This window comes from Rhinopithecus bieti, unplaced genomic scaffold (assembly GCF_001698545.2).
Source record: "Rhinopithecus bieti isolate Rb0 unplaced genomic scaffold, ASM169854v2 scaffold_11273, whole genome shotgun sequence".
Taxonomy (NCBI): Eukaryota; Metazoa; Chordata; class Mammalia; order Primates; family Cercopithecidae; genus Rhinopithecus; species Rhinopithecus bieti.
Window position 1 is genome coordinate 99073 of NW_016806694.1, and position 18326 is coordinate 117398.

The 18326-nt window shown below is 42.6% G+C and overlaps 2 protein-coding genes across 10 annotated transcripts in view; one reads left to right on the plus strand and one right to left on the minus strand.

Moving 5' to 3' along the window:
- RNMT (RNA guanine-7 methyltransferase) overlaps nucleotides 1-9573 on the minus strand; it is a 38060-nt gene extending 28487 nt beyond the window's left edge. Inside the window, 4 exon segments of the mRNA XM_017877493.1 lie at nucleotides 1560-1695; nucleotides 4860-5318; nucleotides 6034-6162; nucleotides 9487-9573. Coding sequence (XP_017732982.1) covers nucleotides 1560-1695; nucleotides 4860-5276 — 553 coding nt within the window. The 5' untranslated portion in view covers nucleotides 5277-5318; nucleotides 6034-6162; nucleotides 9487-9573.
- Nucleotides 9574-9633: 60 nt separating this feature from the next.
- MIMS1 (mitochondrial inner membrane scaffold 1) overlaps nucleotides 9634-18326 on the plus strand; it is a 59519-nt gene continuing 50826 nt past the window's right edge. For 6 of the 9 annotated variants that reach the window (XM_017877461.1, XM_017877464.1, XM_017877462.1 and 3 more), the window contains exons 1-2: nucleotides 9643-9885; nucleotides 15913-16043. The gene's annotated coding sequence lies outside the window, so the exon portion shown is untranslated. Of the gene's footprint in view, nucleotides 9886-15912; nucleotides 16044-18326 lie in introns of all 9 variants that reach the window. The other 3 variants (XM_017877467.1, XM_017877468.1, XM_017877469.1) reach the window with 3 other exon arrangements.

An 18326-nucleotide genomic window follows, 5' to 3' on the forward strand; every position in this document is an offset into this window, starting at 1 on the left:
TTACCACATTCAAGAAAAGCCTTTACCACATTCAAGAAAAGCCTTTACCACATTCAAGAAAAGCCTTTATCACATTCAAGAAAAAGCCTCTATCACATTCAAGAACTGTACTCAACTGTTTGCTTACCAAGCCACAAGCACCAAGAAGAAAGAGAAAATGAGTGACAAAGAATGGGTGTTGAGAAAGGAAAAAGTCAGAGAGAAAGCTTGGAACAGATCACACTGATTGCATTAGGACATTAAAGACACGTGCAAAGCACACATCAAGACAGTTGCTAGAACAGTTGAAGAAGGAAAGAATACCCTGTATTTGCTGAGAGACAATTTTGCCAACTCTGACTTCAGTCCTTTAAAAAAAAAAACCTCTTTTCTGATTATAGAAATAATACATGTTACAATGTGGAAAACATGGACTCGAAAAAGTTATTCGGTAAAAAATAAATGACTAAATAAGAATTCATAAAAAATCCAGTAAGTTATCTGCATCATTGAGGATAATGAAGGAAGAGAAAGGCTGAAAAGAAATGAGGATTGGGGTAGAGACAGAACCTTATGAGTAGAGACTGAAAATGCCATTACATTAATCTTAAAAAAAAAAAAAAAAAAAAAACAATGAACACTCATTTAGCCCAAGCTGACACATGGCAGAGTCAAATAAATATTTTTTAACAAAACATGAATGTTAAAAACAAGTGATACACAAAATACTAAAATGTGTTCAAAATAAGCCTAGTTAGTTCCTACTAATACTTCTCAGAATAGGTAATTTATCTTTGAAAATTAGTAAATTATCATCAAAACTAGTACGAAGTACCCGTAATTCGCACTTTACTCTTTCTAGCATTATTAAGAAAGCATCCTCATTTCTTCTTCGACTGGCTTGAAAAAAATATTACGAAAAATTTTAAAACAAACTACTTTTTAAAGTTCTCTAAATTTATCTAAGAGTCTGACTACTCAATGCACTAAATATACAGAGCAATAATTATATCCCTTTTTTTACCCTATCTTATGGTGCTGACAAGAATTGTATTCTGAATCATATTTTCTCTGCTCACTTTCATTCCACAGATAAAATGTTGGCTCAAAAAAGTTGAACGTCTTTATCTGTCCTCAATGTAATACACATGATCTTTATCAACTAATTGAAGGCCTAAACAAATCAAGACACTGCCTATTTCTTGACTTGATGAAACCTGAATGTTTAACCAACAATATGCAGTTGCTCCAAAACTATTAGGGTGAAACAGAATCATTACTTAATAGTGCTAGGTAACCGTAATTCTGTGCATTAAAGAAACATATTGCCTTCTGAAAGCCTGGTTAACATAATCAACTAAACACTCATTAAAATCTTACAGTCAACCCCAAGCAAATATTAGAAGAATTTGTCTTCAAGACCTAAGTCTTGGCTCTAGCTTGATAAAGTCAAGGTTTGATAATTAAATGAACAGGAATTAAAGACTCAGTAGCTTGGTGTTGGTTAAACCGGTGGGGAGAAAAAAGGAAACATAAGCTAAAATGAAAAATGGCAAGCTAACAGCAAAAAACAACCCTACCAATGAGAACACTTTTCATCCAATTATTAAAGTTTCTTAGGTAAAAAATACGACTTTGACTACGCTTCTCCAAACCAACTTCCTGAAGTTCATTGTAATGGGCAGCCACTGCTGAGCTGTGTCCTTCTTCCAGATTCTGAAAATAAAACAGAATAGAAAAAAATCAAGGATCAGAACGTGGTAAAAATCAGCCTCAGAACATTTCACCTGGGAATGGATAAAATATTAGAATTGGTAAACTTCACTAAACAATGGCAATTAACCACAGAAGTCTCACTAATTATCATTAGACCTAAGATTTGTTTTCTGACTCCTTGTGTATTAGTCCGTTTTCATGCTGCTGATAAAGACATACCTGAGGCTGGGTAATATATAAAGAAAAAGAGGCTTCACGGACTCACAGTTCCACGTGGCTGGGGAGGCCCCACAATCAGGGTGGAAGGTGAAAGGCAGGTCTTACATGGCAGCAGGCAAGAGCGAACGAGAGCCAAGTGAAAGGGGAAACCCCGTATCAAACCATCAGCTCTTGTGAGACATCTTCATTACCATGAGAACAGTATGGGGGACCGCCGTACTGCTGGGGGGACCGCCGTACTGCTGGGGGACCGCTGTACTGCTGGGGACCGCCGTACTGCTGGGGAACCACCATACTGCTGGGGACCGCCTTACTGCTGGGGGAACCACCATACTGCTGGGGGACCACCTTACTGATTCAATGATCTCACACCAGGTCCCTCCCACACGTGGGAATTCTGAGAGCTACAATTCAAGATGAGAGCTCGGTGAGGACACACCCAAACCATATCACCCTATTCTGAAAAACATCTCTAGGTTTAAAATTTTCATTGTGATATTTCATCTGTATAATTTTAGTGTCAATGTCTTAATAAGCCCAGTACTCTTCCAGAGTTCTGATTATTCAGTTCGATAAATGACAGTCAATGTTTGGTGTTTCTACAAGAGAATAAATTAGGAATAAGCTATAATTACATTATTTTTATAAAACTGTTGTGAAAATTAAATAAGATAATGTATATAAAGAGATTAGGGCTGGGAGAAGTGGCTCACGCCTGTAATCCCAGCACTTTGGGAGGCCCAGGTGGGAGGACTTGAAGTCAGGAGTTTGAGACCAGCCTGGCCAACATGGTGAAACCCCATCTCTACTAAAAATACAAAAATTAGCTGGGCGTGGTGGTGCACACCTGTAATTCCAGCTACCCGGGAGGCTGAGGCAGGAGAATCGCTTGAACCCAGGAGGTGGAGATTGCGGTGAGCCAAGATCGGGCCACTGCACTCCAGCGTGGGCAACAGAGCAAGACTGTCTCAAAAAAAAAAAAAAAAAAAAAAAAAAAAAAAAAGGGATTAGAATTCAGTAGGCAATATGCAGTGTCAGTGATTTCTATAATAACGCTATTATATATGTTATATGTAACACAACAGTTTTCAATTTGTGCTTCCTGAGGCCCTAGAAATCCTGTAAAAATGCCATGATAGGCGAAGGGCTTCAGATCCTCCCACCTCCCTTTCCAGCCACAGTGCTGAATCCCACTGACGTGCTGAAAGGCGTTTCAGCAAATCCTTGACCTATTTTACATAACAGGTTTAAGTGTAAGATTTTCACTTGAAAAAGGGGTTCTGGGCTAGTGAAAGTTTGAAAACTATGTTTAAAATACAAGCTCCCAGCCGGGTGCAACGACTCGCGCTCGTAATCCCAGCACTTCGGGAGGCTGAGGCAGGCAGATCACAAGGTCAGGAGTGTCAGGCCTCTGAGCCCAAGCCAAGCCATCGCATCCTCTGTGACTTGCACATATACGCCCAGATGGCCTGAAGTAACTGAAGAATCACAAAAGAAGTGCAAATGCCCTGCCTCGCCTTAACTGATGACATTCCACAACAAAAGAAGTGAAAACGGCTGGTCCTTGCCTTAAGCGATGATATTATCTTGTGAAATTCCTTTTCCTGGCTCATCCTGGCTCTAAAAGCTCCCCCACTGAGCACCTTGTGACTCCCACTCCTGCCCGCCACAGAACAATCCCCCTTTGACTGTAATTTTCCTTTACCTAGCCAAATCCTATAAAACGGCCCCACCCTTATCTCTCTTCCCTGACTCTTTTCGGACTCAGCCTGCCTGCACCCAGGTGATTAAAAAGCTTTATTGCTCACACAAAGCCTGTCTGGTGGTCTCTTCACATGGATGCGCATGACAAGGAGTTCAAGACCAGCCTGGCCAATATGGTGAAATCCCCTCTCTACTAAAAATACAAAATTAGCCGGGCATGGTGGTGGGCGCCTATAGTCACAGCTACTCGGGAGGCTGAGGCAGGAGAATTACTTGAACCCAGGAGGTGGAGGTCCCAGGAGGTGGAGATTGCAGTGAGCTGAGTTTGCACCATTGCACACTAGCCTGGGAGACAGAGCGAGATTCTGTCTCCAAAACAAACAAACAAACAACTCCCTTCTGTTAAAAGAATTCACATTCCATTAATGACAAAAGCTTCACTATCAGTCACTTTCCTCATAAGGGCCAATAGCAGAATTTTATTTACTCATTAAAGTACTTTTTTCCTCTAACTCCAAATTCTGCCTCAAATTCCTTTCTAATGTGGTACTTTCAGATGAAAACAACTTGCTCTGTAGTATCTTTTCCACATATTAGGCATTTGTATTCACTTAACTAAAACGGTATGTAAAATACATTAGTAAGTTGAAAACAGTTTAAGGAATTACATTAATAAAGGGATGTAAAGCTAGGTATAATTTTAAAAGTTATCCCTTTTTAAGTGATAACTTCTGACAAAAAAACTGGAGCCGAACATCTAATAAAAAAGGAAAATAGGTAAATCACTGGGATCTCATACTCCAGTCTTTTTAAAAACACCAACAAAGAGCAAAGTAGCTTTCGAGTCTCTAGTTACGGGCGAGGACTGCTAATGCCCAGGAGGTTGTGGCTGCAGTGAGCTTCGATCACACCATCACACTCCAGCCTGGGCGATGGTGCAAGACTCCGTCTCGGGGGGAAAAAAAAGTTTCTAGTTAAATAAGATTCTAAAATAAGATAAAGATTATCTCATTACAAAATAAAAACAAACAAAAACTAAAAAATCTGTCTCATTAGCAGGAGACGTTTCACCTTAACAGAAATCATAAGAGTTAAAAGCCTACTTTGTCTTAAGACCATATCTATTAAAAACAGAACATTCTGAAGCTATTAAGATTATGTAAAAAGATCAGTATGACTGCACAGGTGTTCCACATTTCAGACTTACATATTCTGAGTAAAAGAAAATACAATGAACATACTTTCTGCTTTTCAGGAACATCCTCAAGTGCTACTTCTCTCTTATTTTGAGGGCCATCTCCAGTAGAATATTCATCTTTTGAAACATCCTCAGTTTCTCTTTTTCTTTTCTTTGAATTGCCTTCATCATCACCACAATCTTTTTCCTCTGGGACAATTTCGGGATCAAGTTTTCTCTTCTTGGATGGAGTGTCTTCCCCACAACTAGAACTTTCCTTTACAAGATCATCTTCAAACTCTTTTCTCTTTCTTGCTGTGTCTACTTGTCTACAGACAGAAGTCTTTTCAGAAAGCCCAGTCCCAGAAGCCGTTGTGTTTTCATTAATATCGAATGAAGACTCTGTTTCAGAATTCACTGACGCTTTTGCCTGTTCAAGAGACATCTTTTCATATTCCTCTGCTTTTGTAGAATTTGCCATTTATGATTGCTTGAATTGATGGTAAAACTTCATGAACCAACACTAGAATGACAAAAAATTGGTATTACTTGTAAACATTAAGACTTTAAAACAATTTTTTTTTTTTTTGAGACAGTTTCACTTTTGTCACCCAGGCTGGAGAGCAATGGCGTGATCTCGGCTCACTGCAAGCTCTGCCTCCGGGGTTCAAGTGATTCTCCTGCCACAGCCTCCCGAGTAGCTAGGATTACAGGCACCTGCCAACAGGCCCGGCTAATTTTTTGTGTTTAGTAGAGACGCGGTTTCGTCATGTTGGGCAGGCTGGTCTCTAATTCCTGACCCCAGGTGATCCGCCTGCCTCGGCCTTCCAAAATGCTGGGATTACAGGCGTAAGCCACTGCGCCCGGCCTAAAATAATTTTAACTAGAATTTGATCAACTAGGAGTTTAAAAAAATCCCATTGTAGAGAGAATATTAAAAAATGTTAATTGATATTATGTATGAATTTCTGAATATGGTAATACTAAGTATAATCCCGCCATAATTCTATAATCTTACTCATAAAAGTCACTGTTGGCATTAAAGCTGACGAATGAAGTGGGGATACACATGCACTAGCTCCATTTCAGTTCTGACCCTTACTCTATAACTCTGGTTCCCAAACTGCATGGTTGGTACCATAACAAACAGGCACCACAGGACGTAACGTGGAAGATATCACAGAAACTACCAGCTTTAAGTACAGCACAGTTCCAACTGAATAGATTGCACTACATACCTTTCAATGACTTTGTGAAGCTGAGATTTTGGTATTACAGAAAATCAAGGTGAAACAGGAAATGAGGTTGGCAGTGCCTATCTGATTTCGAGGCTTGAAGTTGTACAGTACCCAACAGGTTCACACATCCTGTTAGCAAGGGATTGCAATTAATTAACAATAAAACACAAACATTACCTTTCTCCCCAATTTATGTGCATTAATTTTTTAAACAGACATAAAGTTGTTAGACCACAAATACTTTCAAATTCTTTGGGGTAAACTACTTAATAAATGGAACTGTCACATTTCTTTTGGCCTACGGACACTAAGGGCATCAAGAACAGAAAAAGTTTGGGGTTCTACAGCAAGAACTTCTGAAATCATATTTCATAATGGGTGTTCCAATTAGGTAGAAAGTGAAGAGAGAAGAAATGACTTTAGACAAGTTTCAGGACTCAGACTGCAGTTTGATGACCATTAAGTCTCTTTCAAATATGTTCTTAGACCTATGTTAAGACGGGAAAGAGAGAGAAATAACTGAACTATCTATTGGGTAAGAATTATGGTGGTTCATTTATTAAGTCATTCAACAAACTTAGTGACCTCCTACTACAGAGAAGCTCAATGTAAATTATGTTTTCAAGATGTTTATAGCTTACATACCACTATTAAAATGTTAAGCTTTTGTTCGGCACAAGAGGCTCACACCTGTAATCCCACCACTTTGGGGGACTGAGGTGGGCAGATTGAGCTCTGGAGTTCGAGACCAGCTTGGGCAACATGGCAAAATCCCGTCTCTACAAAAAAATAGCTGGCATGGTAGCACATGCCTTAGTCCCAGTTACTCAGGAGGCTGAAGTAGGAGAATGACCTGAGCCTAGGAGGTCCAGGCTGCAGCGAGCTGTGATTGCGCCACTGCACTACAGCCTAGGTAACAAAGTGAGACCCCACTTAAAAAAAAAAAAAAAAAAAGCTTTTCATGAAGGAAGTGTTTTTGTTGTGCTAAATATAAATAAATGAATAAATAAATAAGCCTTTTGGATAATGAAAAAGAATAAGAAATTAAGTTGCTTAAAGGAATGGGTAACAAGTCACTATGAATGGGTAAGGATTTCAAGGGTTATTAGCTTTCGTGACCCACCACTTGAGGTAACAAAATACCAAGTGGTACCAAATAGAACTGAATGAGAGAACAACAACAACAACAAATCAAAAAAGTAATTTTCAGAACAAATACTTAAAATGATTATCTAGAAAAACTGGCTGCCAACTTGTCAAATTCCAAGTTCTCCTCCTCTGCCATTGATTTCTTAATGGGAATTGGCTTTAAATTCAAATAAAGCAATGTGACTTATCTTTAGCTATAATTATTACCTAAAATTAGTATCGAGATTTAAGCATGAATTTTACTTATGTCACTTACTTTTATGGTATCACAGATGTGACATCATAAAAACATAATCAATTAGGTCAGAAGAAATGACACAGCATTCCAGATGACCACAAAAATGAGTAAGAATGTTTAAAACCAAGCATCATGTTTACAGCCAACTTGTTTTCAACAAACGTGCCAAGAACGTACACAGCAAACAGTGTCTTCAAAAAATGGTGCCGGGAAATGTAGACCACTCTCTCTCACCATATGCAAAAATCAAATCAAAATGGACTGACAACTTAAATTTAAAATCCGCAAGTATGAAATTACTTGAAGAAAACATTGTGGAAATGCTTTAAGACACTGGTCTGGGCAAAGATTTTTGTGGTAAGACCTCAAAAGCACAGGCAACAAAGGCAAAAACATACAAATGGGATTATATCAAGCTAAAAACTTCTGCACAGCAAAGGAAACAAGAGTGAAGAGATAACCTGCACAAAGGGAGAAAGTATCTGCAAAACCATTCATCTCACAGCGGAGTCACAACCAGAATGTAGAAGAAACTCAGCTCAACAGCAAAAAAAAGAAGCAATCCTACTACAAATGGGCAAAAGATCTGAAGAGACGTTTCCTAAAAGACACACAAATGGCCAACACGTGTATATGTAAAAAATGCTCAATATCAGTAATACCAGGGAAATGCAAGTCGAAACCACAATGAGATACCATCTCATCTCGGTTAAAACGGCTTTTATCAGAAAGACTTCGTATCAGTATATCCAAGAAATATCTGCAGTCTCAAGTTTATTCACAATAGTCAAGATATGGAATCAACCTAAGCGTCCATCAACAGATGAATAAAGATTACGTAGCACATATACACAATGGAATATGAGTCATTAAAAAGAATGAAATCCTGTCATTTGCAACAACATGGATTAATCCGGATGTCATTACGTTAAGTGAAATAAGTCAGGCGCATGAAGACAGTATCATGTTGTCACTCAAGTGGGAGCTAAAACTGTGGAGGTAAAGAGTGAATTAGTGGTTACCACAGACTGGGAAGGGTAGCAGGAAGACGGGGATGAAGAAGAGAAACTGGTTAATGGGTACAAAAACACCCCAGAAGAAATAAAATCTAGTGCCTGATAGTGCAGTGGGGTGGACAGTTAACAGTAACTCATTGTGTAGTTCAAAATAGCTAAACAAAATTGGAATGTTCCCAACATAGAGAAAACATCAATGTTTGAGACGACAAATATCCCAATTGCCCTGATTTGGTCGTTACACATTGTATGCATGTATCAAAATATCACCTACACCTCCAAATATGCGCAACTTCTATGTATCAATTTAACAAACGGTGGGGTGGGGGGGGGGGGGAAAAAACCAAACACAAAGTGGAATAATGAGAACACGCCAAAAGAAAGACAGCTGTCCCTCAGAATCCTAGAGGAGAAACCTTCCAGAGGTGGTCGACTGACATCGAGATGGATACGCGACACGGACGTTTCGACCTGGCTTTCCAGTCACGCCTCCGGAGCAAGCTAAGTCTCTGCGTCATTTCAGTTCCTCGGGGTGCGACCGAGCAGGCCGGCAGGGCCGCCAGGATAAAGCCCAAGCGGGATAAGCTCTTAAGCCCCAAGCCAGCCGCTTGACCCTCTACTACGGGCCCGAGAGGACGCAGCGAGGCGAGACGGGACTCTTCCAGGCAAGTTCACCCCTCCGTCATTCGCGCGGCCTGTGACTCAACCTCTGGTTCAGGTTTCCGAGGCGCCGCTCAAGACAGACCTGAGGACCCCACGCACCTCCCCAGCACGGCCCTGGGGCGCGAGCTAGAGCAGCTCTTCCGGCTTCTTCTCCCACCCGGGATCGCTCCGTCTGGAGGAGCAACAGCGCCCGCCCACCCCAAGCAGTTCCCATTTTGCTTGGGACTGAGGACACAAGGCAACAGACGCACGCCGCGGCCCGTGAAGCACAGGGCTAATGCGAAGTGAGCCCATGTCAGGAGTGGGAGCGCCACTTCCACCCCTCCACGGCAGCCGAGGAATAAACACAAAGAAAGGAAGGGCCGGAGTTCCAGCCGTCACACTCACCAGCACACCAAACGCGATTCTGTTTGCGGAAACGGCGGCCCGCGCCACGCGTGTCTGGTTACATCACTTCCGGAGGTGCGAGAGTCACGTGGCGCCGCTCAGGAGCGAGCGCCGCGACGCAAGTCCTCCGCGCCGGAACTACGAGTCCCGACGTGCCGCGCGCGGCACGCGGAGGCTTCGCTGAGAGGGCACGGGCGGTCGCGAGCACATTGCTAGTGGGCGCGGCTGGCGGGCCGGAGGCGGTAGGGCGCTAGCGTCCGGCCGAGTCCCGCGGGTTCCGGCACCCGGACCCACACTCGGTCGGGGTACTCTGCTGAGTAACACTGCCTTGGCATTCGAGGAGCTGTGGTCCGGCCTGCGCGGCGGGAAGCGGCGGCGACGGCCCCAGCGTCCTAAGAGGTAGCATGGGCCCCAGGCCTCTGGGGGCAGCGGGAGGGGTCTAGAGGGCACCTTCAACCCTGGGCGTGTGTCCGGGCGCTGACTCGCGGCGCGAACCCGGCAACTGCTGTGCGCGCGCCGCTCTTCGGGCTGCGGCAGTGTACGACCGCCAGACTGGGGTCTTCCACACTCGCCGACCCCACCGCCCCAGGCCGAGAGAGGCTCCCCCGCCCTTCCGGGTTGAGCCAGTGTCCTGGCAAATCTTGCTTTGGGACTGTTTTTCTGCCTGCTCTGCTGTAACCCTTCACCGTCTTTTTCCTTCCTCGGAAGCCGGTTGAGGAGGGGTCTGGAAGCGCCCGCGGTCGGAGTGGTTTTAAAAATTAGCAATTTCTTATTAGGAACCAGCAGATTGGTCCTTACCGCCGTATTTGGGAAGCCACAAGAGGCCATGCTTACCCGTTAGGTGCTGAGAAAAGGGACAGCCTGTACCTCTTCTTGACAAATACCTAAGGGTGCATTACTCTGCGTTGGCTGAACTTGGCATGGTGTGGTTTGGGGGAGACAACACACTTTTTTTGGCCATCACCCCAGATTTCTACTGGGAAGTGAAAGCGCCTACTGTACTGAAACTCGAAAGCTCCATAGTTGAGGACTTTCGACCTGAGATCAGGGTCAGAACTACCTGTGGATTATTGATGCGTGTACATGTTAACGTGCGTCAAGTCCCCACCTTCCAAGGGTGTAAAACTGATCAGATTTACAATCCGTCTTGAATTACTGTTTACCAAAATTGATCCCTTTAAAACAGCTTTGAAAATGTGCTTTACCAGCCTGCCTTCTTGTCAGTAGGCACAGATATATTAATGAATGGACCTGGCTTTGGGGAAGGCAACATTTGCAGCGTTGTAGTTTCCAATGTAATCACTTCTAAATTGTGGGCATTAGCGCATCTGAGGTTGTTGACCCCTTACAAACTTTGAACCAAGAATGAGGCCTGTTTTTCACAAATAGGGATGAGCCATCAATTTCAGATGACTGCTTGTATTATTATATGAAATGAGCTAAGTTGAGAATCTCATTTCATGAATATTGACAATTGCAAAGGTGAAGGTCTTGAAGATCGAATACATTATAGGCATACCTGTCATGCGTGTCCGTGTGAAGAGACCACCAGACAGGCTTTGTGTGAGCAATAAAGCTTTTTAATCACCTGGGTGCAGGCAGGCTGAGTCCGAAAAGAGTCAGCGAAGGGAGATAAGGGTGGGGCCGTTTTATAGGATTTGGCTAGGTAAAGGAAAATTACAGTCAAAGGGGGGTTGTTCTTTGGCAGGCAGGAGTGGGGGTCACAAGGTGCTCAGTGGAGGAGCTTTTAGAGCCAGGATGAGCCAGGAAAAGGAATTTCACAAGATAATATCGCTTAAGGTAAGGACCGGCCATTTTCACTTCTTTTGTGGTGGAATGTCATCAGTTAAGGCGAGGCAGGGCATTTGCACTTCTTTTGTGATTCTTCAGTTACTTCAGGCCATCTGGGCGTATATGTGCAAGTCACAGAGGATGCGATGGCTTGGCTTGGGCTCAGAGGCCTGACAATATCCAAGCATTAGAACCAGGCAATTACATTCCCTGGTCCTGATGCTTAAGTTTCTTGAGATAATTACAGTTGTAATTTTACAGAAAATGAGTGTAATTTTGACTTTTAAAAGCATGTTTTAATGTTTTTAAACACTGGGCGCGGCGGCTTACTCCTGTAATCCCAGCACTTTGGGAGGCCGAGGTGGGCGGATCACGTTCGAGACCAGCCTGGCCAACCAACATGGTGAAACCCCGTCTCTACTAAAAATACAAAAATTAGCCAGGCGTGATGGCACGTGCCTGTAATCCCAGCTACTCAGGAGGCTGAGGCAGGAGAATCACTTAAACCTGGGAGGCAGAGGTTGCAGTGAGCCGAGATTGCATCATTGCACTCCAGCCTGGGAGACAGAGCGAGACTGTCTCAAAAATCAAAACAAATAAATTTTTTTAGATCAAAAGCCCCTTAACTATGTGTTTATGAAAAGTCCACGATGATGGGATATATAGAGATTACATTTTTTAGTTTTTATAAAACTTAACTAGAAGTTGTGTAAATTCATTTGAGAACAGAGAGGAAGGATTCTTGAAAGCAGTTAATGTAAGAAGTAAATGAGCCAGATAAAAATGATTTTAAAGTTACCATTGGTGTTATTTTTCCCTTATTATTCCCCGAGTAATCTCTGGTTTTCTGGACTTCAAAATAATAATAGCTAATACTTGAGCTTAGTGCTTTATTCATTTGCACTCGTTTAATTCTAACTGAACCCAGTGGTATAATTATGAGTGTTTGTTTTACAGATGAGGGTTAAGTAACTTGGCCAAGATCATGCAGCTTGTAAGTAGTGGGATCAGGATTTGGACCCAGGCAGTCCGGCTGATTGACCAGATTCTGCTAATAATGAAACGGTGCTGGCTAGAAGGCCACACTCAGAACTGGAAGTTGCCTAGCAAATAGTAGATTTTCAGAAAGTGATTTGATACTTCTTAATGCCTGGGTTATTATGTCCAGAGAGAACATAAAGAGATAAGGATGCTATCTTGCTGGAATGTGAGCTCCACCAAGATAAGGAAAGGACGTGTAGGATTTATTTCAACCCATTTGTAAGAAGGTGAGAGCACTTCTGTCAGAGGTATAATTTTAAAGTGTGATTTCTGTTGTAGAGTTGAGGATCGTATTTTTGAAACGTAGAGATTATTTTTAAAATGTAGATACAATGTTATAGTTTCCTAAGATACTGTTCTGTGAAGAGAGGTGGTTCATGGAAGCTTTGTTCCTCCAAATAGTTTTGGATGAAGGGCTTTTCCTCTGTTCCACTCAGGAAAGTGTTCTTACTAAAATTTTGTGGCCTTTCTGGAACAAATAAAATATTATTGTTTAAAAGGTTTTTCCTTCAGTTGAAAATTAGATTTTGTTGAGTAATACTGTGTGTGATGATTAGTTTTATTATGTCAGCTTAGCTAAGCCATAATACCTAGTTATTTAATCAGATACTAATTTGGTTCATGCTATGATGGTGTTCTGAAGACATGGTTAACATCTATAATCAGTTGACCTAAACTAGAGGATATTACCTTAAATAATGTGGGTGGACCTCATTCAGTCAATTGAAGGCTAAAAAAGCCAAAACAGGTGTCCTGAAGGAGACAGTATTTTCCTGAAGACTACAGCATCAATTCCTGCCTGAGTTTCCTGTCTGTAGATTACCCTACACATTTTGAAGTTTCCAGCCCCTACAATTGTGTGCGCCAGTTCCTTAAAATACCAGTATCTCTATATCTGTCTATATGTAGACGAAGATATTTGTGTTTTTATCTACATCTCTGTATTTTTTCCTATCAATTCTGTATCTCTGGAGAGCCCTGACTGATTCAAATTTGGGTGCTGAGAGTGCTTCTGGTGAGCAGAATCTTAAGAATGAGTTTTCTGGATGGATGATAGTGTTTCTGGAACTGGTTTTCTTAAGTGATCAGATTGAAAGGCAATCATGAGTATTCCCAGTGGAAAAGAGGGTGCTGGTCGTCCATGGTGTGATACGGCAAGAGAGATACGCACAAGATCACACTTGGATGCTCCCACTCATGCTTATAGACAAGATTCAGAATGATCAGGTATTTGATACCTTAGAACATTTTAATCAAATTAATGAGTATAATAAGATAGGCTGGTTGCTTTTAACTGTGCTGGGTAAAGTGAGAAAAGAAAAGGATTATCCCAGCTACTGGGGAGGCTGAGGCAGGAGAATCGCTTGAACCCAGGAGGCGGAGGTTGCAGTGAGCCGAGATTGCACTACTGCACTCCAACCTGAGTAGCAGAGTGAGACTGTCTCAAAAAAAAAAAGAAAAGGAAAGAAAAGAAAAAAGGGCACGCTTAAGGCTTCAAATTCCCGATTAAAGCTCCACATAAGTGACCTGAAAAGTTTCTGTGTCTGCCCTGAAGAAACCGGTATCTCTTGTAGCTGCAGAGCTGGGGTTGGTGAAAACCAAACCCAGAATCTCATCCTGTAGGTGGCTGAATTACAGTGCTAACTGAATTCCCTTCTTCACCTTGGTCTGCTGTTATTGATTGGGAAGGAATGGGATCCTCACATTTGGAATAGGGCCATATGGGAACGTCCTGATAAAGTGGGGGATGTTAAACTCCTAAATTTTACTCACTCTTTTTTGCCAATAGAAGCAATTCTTCCACCTCTTTTTGAGGAGATTAACTCTGCTTTGCCTGAAGAACCTGTAATGGTGTCCCTTGAGGTAGTTACCTTGTAAGACGTTGCTGGTTCTCCTGAGGCATCCATGAAGAGCTCTGGGGCTGCTCTTCTCTTCAGGTCAGAGATTGCAGTGGGAGCTGCTGCCACTGACTGGGGGTCCTTAACTGTAGCAGGGATGGTTGGATCCCGGATGGTAGGGGCCATGTGGTCACCAAAGACTAAGTGGGTGTGTTGCCATCATGGGGGACAGCGGAGTCAAAGCAGCAATCTGAACAGGACTTGAGAGTCCTATGGCATTGGGTAGGTGGTCATGGTGTCCCTAGAAGAGAACTCAATGGGCAGTCTACTGAATTCTGACGTGATCTCTATAAGCAGAAGAGTTCTAGGTCAAGTGAATAGAAGCCTTACTTTAATTACCAAAGAAAGAGTCATGGTCCCTCAATCAGTTCCCAGATTTGAGTTGTTTTACAGACTGAGAACCGCTTGAATGAGGGGAGGCTGGATCCTTTTGAGGAAGGACCCCATTGTGCTGCCAAGAATTTATACTGTTAATTTTTTTTCTCAGCGTTTCCGGGAGGGGCCTATGGCTTATCAGGGTAAGTGTGGATTGGAGAAGAGGAAATAATTAGACTTCTCATGGATTAGTGAACACTTAACTCTGAACTGACACTAATTCCAGGACTCTCAAAGTGTCATTTTGGCCCACCATTCACAGTAGGGGCTTGTTGAGGTTAGGTGGTCAATAGAAGTTTAATCCAGGTCCTCCTTATAGTGGGTTCACACAAACATCCTGTGGTTACTTTGCCAGTTCCAGGATGTGTAACTGGTACAGACATACTCAGCAAGTGGCAGAATCCCCACACTGGTTCCCCGACCTGTGGAGTGAGGGCTATTGTGGTAAGAAAGGCCAAATAAAACCCACTAGAGCTGCCTCTTCCTGGAGTAATAGTAAAGCCAAAAGCAATACCTCATTCCCAGCGGAACTGCAGAGATTGGTGCCCTTAAGGATATGGGGTGATGGTTCCTGACATATCCACATTCAGCTCTCCTATGTGGCCTGTGCAGAACACAGATCGATCTTGGAAAATGACCGTGGATTATCATAAACTTAACTGAGTGGTGACTAATTGCAGCTGCTGTTCCATATTTCATTTCATTACTTGAGAACGTATCCCCTAGTAGCTGGCATGCAGTTATTGATCTGCTGAATGCTTTGTCTTAGTATCTGTTAGTAAAGATCACTAAAAGCAGTTTTCTTTCAACTAACAAAGCCAGAAATACCCCTTCACTGTCCTACCTCGGAAATACCAATTTTCCAACACTATATCATAACTTAGATCACAGAGATCTTGTTATGAGTTGAATTGTGTCTTCTAAAATTTGTATATTGGATTCCTAGCTCTCATTACTTCAGAGTATGACCTTATTTGGGAATAGGGTAGTTAAAAATGTGATTAGATAAGATGAGGTCATACTGAAGTAGGCTGGGCCCCTAATCCAACACAATTGGTGTCCTTGTAAACAGGAGGAATTTGAACACAGACATTCACACAGGGAGAATGCCATGTGAAACTGAAGTAGAGGAGCACCAAGAAATGTCACACATTTCCAGCAAACCGTCAGGAGCAAGGGGGGAGGCATGAAACAGATTCTTCCTCACTCCCTTTGAAGGAACCAATCCTTTTGACACCTTAATCTTGGACTTCTAACCCCATAGATGGAGACAGTACACTTCTGTTGTGTAAGCTCCTCAGTTTGTGGTTCTCTATTACAGCAGCTGTAGCACACGAATAGAGACCCTGATTGTCCTTCCCTTCCACAAGACATCATACTGGCCCATCACATTGATGATGTTATGCTGATTGGACCTGGTGGGAAGAAGGAACAACTACTGTTGACTTACGGGTAAGACATTTGCCTGTCAGATGGCGGGAAATAAATCCAACAAATATTCAGGGTCCTTCCACCTGAGTGAAATTTCTAGGGGTCCACTGGTGTGGTGTAGGGCGTGTTCCCACCTATAACAAAAAGAGAGAAGCAAGGTCTGGTGGGCCTCTTTGGATTTTGGAGGTGACAAATTCCTCATTTGGCTGTGCTACTTCAGCTTGTTTACTGAGTGACCCAAAATGCTACTAGTTTTGAGTAGATCCCAGAACAAAAGTCGCCTCTGCAACAGGTACAGGCTGCTGTGCAAACTGCTCTGCCTCTCAGGCCATATGACCCAGCAGATCTTATGGTGCTTGAAATGTCAGTGGCAGACTGAAATGCTGTTTGGAACCTTTGGCAGGCCCTGTAGGAGATAATTGCAGTGTAGATCCTGGGATTTTGGAGCAAAGCATTTCCATCCTTTGCAGGTAACCGGTCTTTTAAGAAACAGCTTTTGGGCTTGCTACTGGGCTTAGTAGAAACTCCATGCTTAACCATGGACCACCAAGTTATGCAACCTGACTAGAAAAATGACTAGAAGGTTTCAGCAGTTAAGAGCACAAGCAGATGGCATGTGTTCAAATCCTGGTTATGTTATATTTACTAAGTATGTCGTCCTTGAGTAAGTGACCAAACTTTGTGTTTTAATGTCCTCATGGAGCGATTTTACAGAAGAAATGAGATGATACAGTGCTTAGCACAGAACCTGTTAATTTTTAGTTTCTCTTAACACAACTGAAACTGCTACTGCAATGTCATGTGAAGTCATTAGTCCATGTCTTTAAATGTGATTGTAGTTTGGCTCTCAATCCTTTATTTTCAGGGAAAAGACACAATTTATACATATGAGCAATTAGTGAAGATGTGGGAAATTCACTAGATTAGCAGTTCTTTTAGCAGTTCTTTTTTCTTTTTTTTTGAGACGGAGTCTCACTGTGTCGCCCAGGCTGGAGTGCAGTGGCCGGATCTCAGCTCACTGCAAGCTCTGCCTCCCGGGTTCCCGCCATTCTCCTGCCTCAGCCTCCCGAGTAGCTGGGACTACAGGCGCCCGCCAACTCGCCCGGCTAGTTTTTTGTATTTTTTAGTAGAGACAGGGTTTCACAGTGTTAGCCAGGATGGTCTCGATCTCCTGACCTCGTGATCCGCCCGTCTCGGCCTCCCAAAGTGCTGGGATTACAGGCTTGAGCCACCGCGCCCGGCCTCTTTTTTCTTTCTTTCTTTTTTTTGCCTTTAATCAGCTATGTGATCAGGAACAAGTTATGAACTATTACACGTCCTTGCATTCCTTATCTGTAAACATAAAGAATGGTACTGAGGGGCCTCTTAGTTTCCTTCCAAGTCTTCCTGTAGTTCTAATGTAGACAACTGTGACTAAACTTAAGGTTGCTGTTTTTATACAGTTGTACTCAGGGTCTGTATGGCCTGCCATTTTGTAGTCCCCCAACAAAGACTTTGAGAAGATGAAAATAATCCTTACTCATGCAATGGTTGGGAAGGTTTAGAAGAGAAGGCTTGTGTTTTCTATTGCTGTGTAACAAATTACCCCCAAATTTGGTAGCTTGAAACAACACAGGTTTATTGTCTCGCAGTTTTTCTGGGTCAGGAGTATGGGCACATCTTAGCTGGTTTGCTGCTCAGCATCTCAAAGTGTCAAGCAGGCTGCATTCTCATCTGGAGGTTCAACTGTGGAAGAACCTGTTTGCAAACTCCTTCAGGTTGTAGGTAGAGTTCATCTTTTGTGCCTGCATGAGTGGGGGTGCTATCTTCTTCCTGTTGAGTGGTGCCCTCCCTCAGGGACTAGAGGCTGTTCCCTGTATGCGACCCTGTCCATAGGCAGTTCGTTATATGGCACTTTGTTTCCTTGAGGCCAGCAGAAGACTGTCTCTCCAGTCTGCTGAGAGGGAGTCCCTTCCATCTTTTCTACCATTTGTTCTGCTATACCATAAGGCTTTTCTTGAGCCTATTAGACAACTTTTTAAACCTGACATTCTGGTGCATTGGGCCCTTGCAGTTTTCATGCAAGTTAATTAACTTTCATGTTACCAAATGACTCACTGGAGTATGCTTTTTGCTCTCCAATCCATAATTCAAAATGTATCTTCTTCTTATTCACATCTCTGTGCTTTATTTTTTTGGCAGACTTTTGATAGTAGATTTCTAAACATTCAGGTTTTGCTTTCTTTTCACAGCGTCACGCAGCTGACCAACATAAGTCCAAAATGCTTTAGAATTCAAATAATTCTGCAAACCCTGCTTTACAGT